Below are 10,391 nucleotides of genomic sequence, written 5' to 3' on the forward strand. Positions count from 1 at the left end.
ACGAACATGACATGTCTTTTCCAGCCTTTTTTAATTTGACAGTAGCTTACAGCAGATTAAAAAAAACATAAACATTTATCTTATTTGTGCTCACTACACTACACTATTAGTACACCAGCTCTTCATATTCATTGCAAACATGGTTGTAAAATCAAAGCCAGTTATCTAAACAGAATATTATTTCACAAATCAAATATCAGTTTGGCTTTGGTTTTCTTAGAATTAAAATTTTATAGAAAGGTACAGAATGAACTGGTGGGTTATAGCTAAAGACGTATGCTGTTACAAATTTCTATACAGTTAATAAATAAATATTTTAATATAGTTAAATTAACTTATTGTGAAATGATCTGATAATAAAGACACCCACTAAGTGCTGTAGAACTCTGCAGCCATACATAAGGAGAAGAAGGCACAGTGATGACGGAGGAACCCTGGCTAAAAGTGGTCATCACAGGGTCTGCATCTTGGCAACAAGGCAATATCTCTCTCTCTCTCACACACGGTCATACTGTACTCTCACTCATGCATACAAACAAGGTAAGACACTTCCAACAAACTCATCTGTACAGATAATTATGTTGAACTTCACTCGCTGGGAGCTGAAAAAGAAAAAAAAAAGAAAATGTTAGGCTAGCGTAGGTGTGTTTTATGCATCATGTGACATAATGTGGCAATTGCAGCTCTGCTTACCTGGCGCCTCGTCTGTTTTGGGCTCTGAATCAGTAGCTGTGGCCTCAGCTGCTGGAACAAAGTTAAATATTTAGACATATGAATAATCATGATAATTTGTAATGTGTCAATGCTTCTTTGACTAAATACCTGCTAAACCAACCATTCCCTCAGCCTCAGCTGCATTTCCTAACATGTGCGACATATGCTGCTAGTCCAGCTGTAGTCTCTACATCTTATTTAAATGCATTTGGTATATTTCTCATTTGCTTATCTATGGTGCTGTATTGCACATGGCATTGACATCTGCACTGATGGATACCAGTAGAGGTAAATGATGAAATACACATTCTTTGCAAAAATCAATGAATGTTCCCATTAAATGAAAATGTTAATTATTCAACTTGTAAAACATTTTAATCCAAATATCAAGTTCCAACGTACACCTGTTTCATGGTCCACAGGTGCCCCCTTAATTTCAGATCATTTCCAATAAGCCAGCCCCGACCCTAACTACTACCAGAGCTGCCGCGTTCGGTCTGTTGACGTGACATTCAATCCTGAAATGGAGGCCTACAAGCGCAGCATGCCTGACATCGTTCATCACCAGTGGAAGCCCTGCATGCGATGGCATGCTCCAGTTTCTGTGTGGACTACACCTTAATGAGATCACGGTGACAACAGTCAAATTGTACTGTTATCTCCATACTTTACACACGAGCTTAGAAATAATGCAGTGGGTTGTTAAAATAACAATAACAAAATATGTTCATCTTAAACTTGATTTAAGTCGCTGTTTGTTCCGAGGTGAGCTGTATTGATGCTACTGTGGATGAGTGTATGTACATTATGTAGTACTAAAGAAGGAATGACTACCAAAAATAATGATTCTCATGAGGTTGAAGAGTTCAGGGATTCAGAATGGAAATGTACTGAGTCTCTGTATCACAGTTGCCAACCTTAGTGAACCTTAGGTCACAGTTTTTGGAAAATGAAATCTTTGGAAATAATATGGAGTAAGATAAGGATGCAAAGTTATTCTCCCATTTTTATGGTGCACACAAATCGACTTTGCTACCTTATCCTTCTTTCTTTAATGGCCTGCATTATTATGACAGACAGTTTGCATTAGACAAAAAGGAAAATGAAGAGCCAACCTCACAATCCTTTTGGCTGCTTCTCATTTGCATTTTGAAGTAATAAGTGAAGTGACAGCAGCAAATGTAATGCTGCACTCTGTCACTGAACTCTGTGTGGAGCACTTCCATGTAAAGACGTCATTTTATCAAGTGTGGAAAGAGTTTGTATAGTTTTTTAATTGCTTTCTTGGGATTTAGAGCAGACTGTTGTGATGAACTCACTAATCTGTATTTACCATGTCGCCCAGTTACTAGAGAAATGTTTTCAAATGTTTTATCAAGTGCTAAGCTCTTAAAGGTTTTATTCAAGTTGTAGCTAATTCAAATATCTGCTGTGATTATCTTGTGACAGATCCTTTAATGCTAACTAAATAATTAGATGTGTGACTTATAACCACATTCCTGTGGCCAACTCGGTGTGTTAAATGCTAAAGTTATGTCCATGTGTTGTTGGATACGACCTGGTTAACGTCACTGCACTGAGACTGGGGCAGGTCTAGGGAAGGTTGGAAGGGACAATATGTTCATACACTGTCGGGTCAGGTTACTGCTGGTCAGTAGAAACAATTGTACATTTTGTCTTTAATAAGTTCCTCTTCCTTTAACGGGTGACATCAGTGATCAGTTGTGACATCAATTTTATAACTCTGTCAAGTGACGCTTCATGAACAGTCAGTAGTCACAGTGACAGGAGATATTGCAGAAAACAAGTGTCATTGGTGCCGATATCTTTACTAGTACAAAATGGGCTTGTTCACCTGAGGATGTTCAGGAGGATTAAATGAAAACTATAAAACGCAAGATCTCGCTTCACTAAAATACTCCCATAAATGTTACATGGCCTGTAGGGAATAGAAAACAACCAGTAAAGAGTTATTGACCTTTCACAGTATTTTTCCCCTCCAACACACCTTGCTCTGGAGCTGCCGGCTCCGTGGAGCTCGCTTCTGTCTCAGGGGTAGTGTGTTCTGCTGGAGCTGCTGCATCTGCAGGTGGACTGGCTGCAGCAGGTTCAGGATCCTCCCCAGCTGGTGGAGTTGCTGCGGTGCTGCCTGCTGATGTGGCAGCTACAGCGGGTTCATCTGCAGGGTTAGCGTCACCATTCTCGGGCAGCGCCTGGTCAGGAATAGTTTCACTGTCTTCAGCTACTGCTCCGTTCTCGTTGGCTGCGCCTGTCAGGAACACAGCACTGAGTATTGACACAGCACGCAAAACAAAAATGAAGACACTGTAAAACTAGTTCAGATTTACTGTAGATCAACTTAGACCGCTATAAACACAGTCAGGTCTGTTAATCAGTCAGATTAAATTAACTACACACTGCTTTAATGTGTTTCAGTATTTCTACATAGGTGCAAGGAGTAAAATTATAGTCTTCATGTCCCATGAGTCACTGGTAAAATAACAGTAATATTACTTTACAAGACCAACTTTGCCTTGTGGTGGGTATGTGATGACTAGAGGCCAACACAAAAACAATCACTGTCAGGCGGCAAAACAAAAATTGAACTTTTGTTATTTAAATGTGGGACAGCTTGGGGCATCCAGTGCTGTGCATGTGAGTTGTGATCTGTGCGCTTTCTGTTGACAACAGGATAGTTACTGACTTTATTTAATCTGAAACCAGAGGGAAGAGCTAATCTGTCATTGTGGGTGCAGTGAAAATATTTGCAACATAATTCAGGCACAGTCTAAGTCTGCAGACTTTATGAGACTTTATGACGGATATATTTTCATCTTGTGATGAATTCCATGGTGCTTTATGATTTAATAATGTGAAAATAACTACAAATAGCTACCAGTTTTTAAAAAAAAAGGGAAGAGTAATAACCACTGGAGTGTGCAACTCTCTGGAAACAGAATTATACTTAAAATATTCAGGAAGAAAATAAAACCTATGCTGTAGCTACTGCCACAGTTTACTGGGCAAGAAACCACAAAGAGTTAATGATTATGTGGAGTGTGGTTAACAAACATTAATAGCTGCATACCCCCACACTTCACAGCTTCATGAGCAGGTTGCTGTGTGTTTATTGATAGTGTGTATCGCTTCCGTGTAGAGCTTTTTCTGCAGGATTTGCATTGCTGGGTTTGCATGGATCATCAAAGTCTTGACCATCAACTCTCTGTTTTCAAAGACGCTTGAGGCGAAGTGAATAAACAAAGTTCGCCTTGAAAAACAGACAAGGGCAACACGGAGCTGCAACACGAAAATCCTAAGTGGAAGCTTTTAATTTAGAAGGTTAAATAGATAAATGTTGTCATTGGAGATTAGTTAATGTAATAAAAGTTTCCAAAAACAGAACATTTTGTATGATATTTGTGGCCATTTTTCCCACAAAATGACTGCATTTTAAAAATATTGTACATGTTTTTAAACAATAAAGACAATAAACAATATTTTTTATCTTTTAAAACATTATAGTAAATAATTGTAGTAGTTAAGTATTGTAATTGATAAAAATAAACACGTTTATAAAGGAACCTGGGGTTACTGAATGCTCCCCTTCTTCTCTCTGGAGCATCAAGTGAAAGAAATAAGGCATATGCAAAAATAAGAAAACATCGTGACAAATTTCCATCTGACCTCCAAGACAATGATAACAAGAACAACAGAAGCAACTTCTTCACTGTCATTCAACTGACAAATCCACAGACAGGCCTGCAAGTAAAATCTCCAGATCTGTTATCCCATGCCAGAAACAATATGATCCTTAGTGAAGGGTTAGTGCAGGGTCAACGCAACTGATAACTTATAGTGATTGAGCGTGTGTTCCAGTGCTTTTATGGCAATAAGGGCCTGCACATCTCTACTGCAATGAGGAAACAACAGCAAGAGACACTTATTTCCTTGACTCTTGTTTAGAGGTAGTCCCACTAAATCAATCGATTACCAGTTTTTCACCTATTTACTGTGAAATAACGCTTCATTGAGAGAGCTGAACATTTGTAGCCATGAATCCCATTATACTTCTAAGTTAGCAGCTTACATTCTGCCCTATAATGAAACACGGAGTTGGTGTTTAAGCTTGAAACGTCTGCTAGTTTGCACCACAGCTGAGCCATGTCTGATCCTCCACAACAAAGTGTGTGTCCAAAGTAGCTTCTCCATTTCCTACTGAAACCGTAGACTGTCACCAAATCTGCTTTCATGCCGCCGTCTCTCTCAGGGACGACAGAGCCACAAACCACTGTTAAATAATGACAGTAAACTTTCCCATCCTGTCACTGTGGACTTCTGGCACACCATAAATAAAGACATTAGATACTGTACACAGAGGAATAGACTGACGTTAATTTGCATGCAGACATCCATCACAGCAGTGTTCACTACAATGAAAAGGATGATGCAACTCTATATGTATAGACCAGTTCACTTCCATGGTTACACCCAACAACACATTACAGGCTATTTTTAGTGTCTAGTGACATTAAAAAATTAGTGGATTTTATTAATATATTGAATGTGTGTATTGCGCATGATCAGTGCCTGACTGCTTTAGAAATACAGTAATTCATTTAACACTTAAAAAACGTATTTTACACATTTATAAAACAACAACACATCAAAATTAGTTTAGAGAGGAAATTATAGCTTCTAACACACAGGTGATAACAAAGCGTTGTTTGTGAACTATTTTCAGTCTACCTCATATTATAGCCTAATTTAAGTTGAAAATCTCTATTATAACAATCATATAAGTAGAAAGTCTTCTGGGTCACCTGTAGTGCTGGTTCCGTTGCTCTCCCCGGGTTTAGGACTGGGTCGAGTCGAATCTACCGCTGAAGTGTGAGAACTGGTGGAGCATCCCATCCTGTCCTGTGCACATGGAGGACTGGATCAGAGGAAGTCCAGAGTGAACAGGTGAGGAGAGAGGCTGCGGCTGCACTGATGACGTCGCGCACAGATATCGTCCTGTAAATGGAGAGAGGACGCACGCATGGTCCAAATAAATCCTGCTGTTGTGGCTGCAGGTTTCTCAACACTGGGAACTTTGGTGGTGTAGCCTGCGGTAATTGAGGCTGTTTCCAAGAGGCCGGCGAAAGGACAATAATGCATTATTTAGTCAAGAGCAAATTCTGGGGTGGAGGAAAGGAAACTACCTGAGTGCCCCTGAGCAAACAGCCTGAGGCAGCGCACTGAAGCAGAGTCATGTCCATGTTTACTAAAAGCAACCACACTGGTCCAGAGTCAACAGAAACATGATCAAAAACGTACTTTAAACAGGCTACGTACAAAACATCAGGTAGTGGACTCGATTAAGAAAACAATGTATTTTAAAGTGTAGTGGTTTTAACGCTGTAACATACAGTATGTGCTCAAGTTTAGTCTTGAGTTCTCCAATAAAGGTTCAAATGTAAAAAGTATGTCAAAGATTCTTTGTGATGATTAATTGGTTACCTTTAACAACTTGGTGTGAAACAAAAACAGCAGCTGATAAAGGTGGAGCTGATTTTAACCACTAATTGTAGGTAGTCTACATTTTAGAGCATGCACTAAATTGAGGAGGTGCTTCTACTTGTAGTTGAGTGTGTTTTTTAGGCCGCACTTTCACTTTTACTTGATTAGCTCACTGAGTTTGTTGCTAAAATGAGGCTACAGCCTCTGTTGATTAGTAAAAAACAGGAGAAACAGAAAAAAAGATCTACAAATCATCTGCTGCGAGGGTTCTGCGCAGTAGTCGTTTGCGCAGCCTCTCTGGCAGATTATGCCGCAGTGCACCATGGGACTTCCTTTCTCTCCGAGGCCATATTGGAGTTAACTCACAGTAAGACGAGCTCCGAGTTTTCTCAATAAAACGCATCTTATTCTGAACATTTTGACATTTTGTTAGTGTCAACATTTAAACGACAGTCTCCTTCTCCCGTTCTCTGTTTATCAGGTTGGCCGGTCCGGACTAATCCGCAAACATGGTGGCCGCAAAGAAAACGGTGAGTGTCGTCGGCTCGGCCCGGTGTGCACGCGCTGCTGCAGGGCTAGGCTTCACGTGGGAGACGTGTTTCTGTCTGGGGCCTGCTAGTTAGCATGTAGCCGTCCAAAGAAACTCACCCAGTACATCATAATGTGTAGAATAATGGGTTGAGTAATGCTGTATTTAAATATTTAAAAGGTCGCATGTCTGTTCTCCGTCTATGTTTTGCCGTCCGTCGGTTTGACATTTGCTAATATTAACATTACAGTGGAAACTGTTAGCATGCTAATGTTAACTCGCTAATGTAGTAGTAAAATGTCAAAACGTAACTGTACATAAAGGTATATTTTACAAATTGCCTTTCTTAGGTGCCTAAGTGAGTGTAATTTTTTTGTCACAATCTCAATTTGGGTTCATCGTGACCACATCGCTGGATAAGACACTTCAGTGTAAGCTAGCTGTGTAGCGTGTGCTGTCACTGACTTGACTTGTTTCTGTGTTTGCTCAGAAAAAGTCAATGGAGTCCATCAACTCTCGTCTCCAGCTGGTGATGAAGAGTGGAAAATACGTTCTGGGTTACAAGCAGTCTCAGAAGATGATCCGTCAGGGAAAAGCCAAGCTGGTCATCCTGGCCAACAACTGCCCTGCCCTGAGGTATACATTGAAAGACCACATTCAGCAATATTCGGGTTTCAGCCTCATGTGTGAAAGTTCAGCCCCTGTATTTGTTAAATGCACATATTTTGATGTGATAAAAACATGTCTTTGGCTTGTTCGTAAGGCCAGGCAGTGCTGATAACAGAAGGCACTTTTTAAATAGCACATCTGAAAAATAATTGAAGAATGAGACTTTACTGTTTCAAACATTAAGATGAACTAGTTTTTCTTTGTTTCTTGCCAAATTTACATTTACGTCATCTTGCAACTGTTTTAACCTGTAGTGGTTGACTTGATAGGACATCTTAATGATGCATAACAATGTAAAACAATCCGTTAATTTTTGCTCTCATCTTTCATATTGGTTTGTATCCAATTCACATTTTTGATACTATGTGTTAAGCTGCTTTTCATGTACATCTTGTGTGTCAGGGTAGAACATCAAAATGCTTTTTAACCCCACAAATTTTTCTTGGCACACACGGCATACACAAAGTGGGTTAAATGCTCCTCATAGTGTTTAATATCTTCATACATACCTTCAATTAAACACCAATACTTAAAATAATCCTGCTTCCTGCAGGATCTTATGATTTAGAGTTCTGATTTTTTGATTTTGAAATGCAAACCTTTTACTACAGTCAAAAATGTTTCTGCACAGTTAAACATCAGTGTTTTTAAGGTAGCACTGTCTGTACCTTTTAAGGCATTTCTTATACCCTCTATCTTTTATTAGATTTTTTTTTTTTTTTTTGTATTTAAATACAAACTTAAATTATTCTGTCCTTTTTCTATCCAGGAAATCTGAGATTGAGTATTATGCCATGCTGGCCAAGACTGGTGTCCACCACTACAGTGGAAACAACATTGAGCTGGGTACAGCCTGCGGTAAATACTACAGGGTGTGCACACTGGCAATCATTGACCCTGGTGAGTACCATCATTTGTATGACACCATCTGCCCTAATTAGTGTCTTAATTGAATTTAGCTTTTTCTCTAATGCTGCACACATTGAGTTTAAGTCTAAAGTAGGAAGTAGGTATACTTTATGCGTTACTAATCCCAGCATGTTGAGCAGACTGGCAAAGGAGCAAACAAATAAAATAGTATGCAACATGTCTGTTGAATTACCCTGTTGTAGCTATGAAAGCATTAGAAATGTAGCATTCAACTAAAAAAATGTCTAAATGTCCATGCGATTGTGGCTTCTAATGGATTAAGATCAGATTTGAAATCCTTTCACGCCAGATCACTGCAGCTCAGCAATCCTCAGCTGACCTTTTGTAAAAATAGTTTGTATCACTGCTTATACTCAGCTTTGTTTAAACTTAAATGGTATATATTTTTATTTCTGACACTTGATTTGCTTTGTGTAAATCTTTGTGCTGGGCCTATCCAGAGTGGTCCAGTTCTGAACTAGTGGTTCACTAGATGAAAGCCGGTTCCCAGTGCTCTCCAGCCAGTTCATGAATACTCCATTAGCAACGTTTACCTTTTTAATATTGACTTTAATTTATCCTGTAGAAATGGTGTCATCCTACTGTGTATGCCAGTTTTTAGTTCAGTCCACTTACCGTTTCTTTTTTTTCCCCTTCAGGCGATTCTGACATCATCAGGAGCATGCCAGATCAGCAGCAGCAGCCTCAGTAGAGCTGTACCCCCACCCCGTTGTTATAAATAAAGTCGGTGTTAACAGAACATGCTGCTGTCATTTTGTTTTTATTTTTTTGTTCATTTAACTTGTTGGTTAAGACATCGTGTCAGTCCTGCAAATGTCCACCAGAGAGCACCAGTGTTCTCTTTAGTTTCCCTTCTTTCACCTTTTCAAGGTCTGTGTGAGGAATTTCCCCTTTTTTTGTGTTGTTTACATTATGAAACTGTCACAAGAAAACAGGATAGAAACAAATATAGAAACCAACTGTAGAAGTAAGGAAGCGTGACAGCAAAATTTGTTGTTTTTTTTTTTTAGTTTTTTTTTTTTTTGAGTGCTTATCATGCATCAGTTCTGAGACTTACAGTTGCAGCACCTGCAGTTTACATGTCCGTGCTGCTTTTATTCATTGTACAATGCTGTTCTGGAGCTTTTAACAACTGACAGTTATTACATATACAAATATTAATATACAAAAGGGATACATAGATACATTTTTGTGCAGCTCTACATTTCCACAGAGGTCACAGCTACAAATCTGCTCTGCTCTATTGTTGGGCGAGTGCCTTGCTGAAGGGCAGTTTGGTAGTGTAGTGGATAAAGTAGAACAAGCCTTGCAGCTGTAGCTGCTGATGGGCGTCACATTGAAGCTGGCTCAGGTCTTTTGGGGCCCTGAGCAGCAGTCGTCAGTACAGTGATACTGAACAGTATCATGCACAGTGTTTAAGCAGCATTTTATTTCCACAACAATAGCTGAAAATTAGTTTACTGAACAACCTCCATGAATGGTCCTGGACCTTTTTGATAATATTAGCCAAAGCAGAAATTTCTGGCACAACTTCACATAAGACTGGCGACCTTTGCAGGTTTTTGTTTGACACCTGCTCTATTCAGACGTTCTTTGCTGTGCACTTTGAACAGACCCTGATGACTGTGAGCTGAAACATGTTGGCCTAATAATAAAGTCGATCGATAACCTGCCGTGTGTTTTCCCTCATCCATGCGTCTTGATAGTAGGTGAAGTGCCAGGAGTTTCTGCTTTGCGCCACAATTTAATATTGTCAAAAGCTCCAGAACCATGACTACTGAGTTTAACCTTAACAATGTAAAGTAAATTCAATTTGTTTTTACACCGAATTAAGGCCAATACATCAACTGTAGCTAGAGATGCACTGAAAGCTGTCTGTCCATCCATCCAGTGGTTGCCAGTTGCCCCAGTTTCTCCCACTCATGGCATTGCTAAGCCTTTTTCCTAACTCCCAATGAATCATTATAGATTTGTTTCACATGCAACAAATGAATCCAGTTAAGAACTATCCAAAGAGTAAAATATACCTTTTACAGATAACACCATAACA

General features: G+C 39.4%; 2 protein-coding genes across 3 annotated transcripts; one reads left to right on the top strand and one right to left on the bottom strand.

The window, feature by feature from the left end:
• Positions 1-15: 15 nt before the first annotated feature.
• Positions 16-5,680, bottom strand: si:dkey-284p5.3 (uncharacterized protein LOC557830 homolog). 2 transcript variants are annotated; one of them, XM_026348248.1, is made up of 4 exons: positions 5,535-5,680; positions 2,723-2,983; positions 694-741; positions 16-602 (listed from the first exon to the last, which is right to left on the bottom strand). In XM_026348248.1, exons 1-4 carry the CDS (start codon positions 5,623-5,625, stop codon positions 589-591), a joined length of 414 nt encoding a protein of 137 aa, XP_026204033.1. In that variant the 5' UTR covers positions 5,626-5,680; the 3' UTR covers positions 16-588. The 2 variants fall into 2 exon arrangements, with proteins under 2 accessions (XP_026204033.1, XP_026204032.1); XM_026348247.1 differs by having other exon boundaries at positions 694-744.
• Positions 5,681-6,495: 815 nt separating this feature from the next.
• rpl30 (ribosomal protein L30) lies at positions 6,496-9,080 on the top strand. Its single transcript, XM_026346630.1, has 5 exons — positions 6,496-6,580; positions 6,695-6,743; positions 7,233-7,378; positions 8,181-8,311; positions 8,980-9,080. The coding sequence occupies exons 2-5, from the start codon at positions 6,723-6,725 to the stop codon at positions 9,030-9,032; spliced, it is 351 nt and encodes a 116-aa protein (XP_026202415.1). The 5' UTR covers positions 6,496-6,580; positions 6,695-6,722; the 3' UTR covers positions 9,033-9,080.
• The last annotated feature ends 1,311 nt before the right edge of the window (positions 9,081-10,391 follow it).

This window comes from Anabas testudineus, chromosome 11, assembly GCF_900324465.2.
Source record: "Anabas testudineus chromosome 11, fAnaTes1.2, whole genome shotgun sequence".
Taxonomy (NCBI): Eukaryota; Metazoa; Chordata; class Actinopteri; order Anabantiformes; family Anabantidae; genus Anabas; species Anabas testudineus.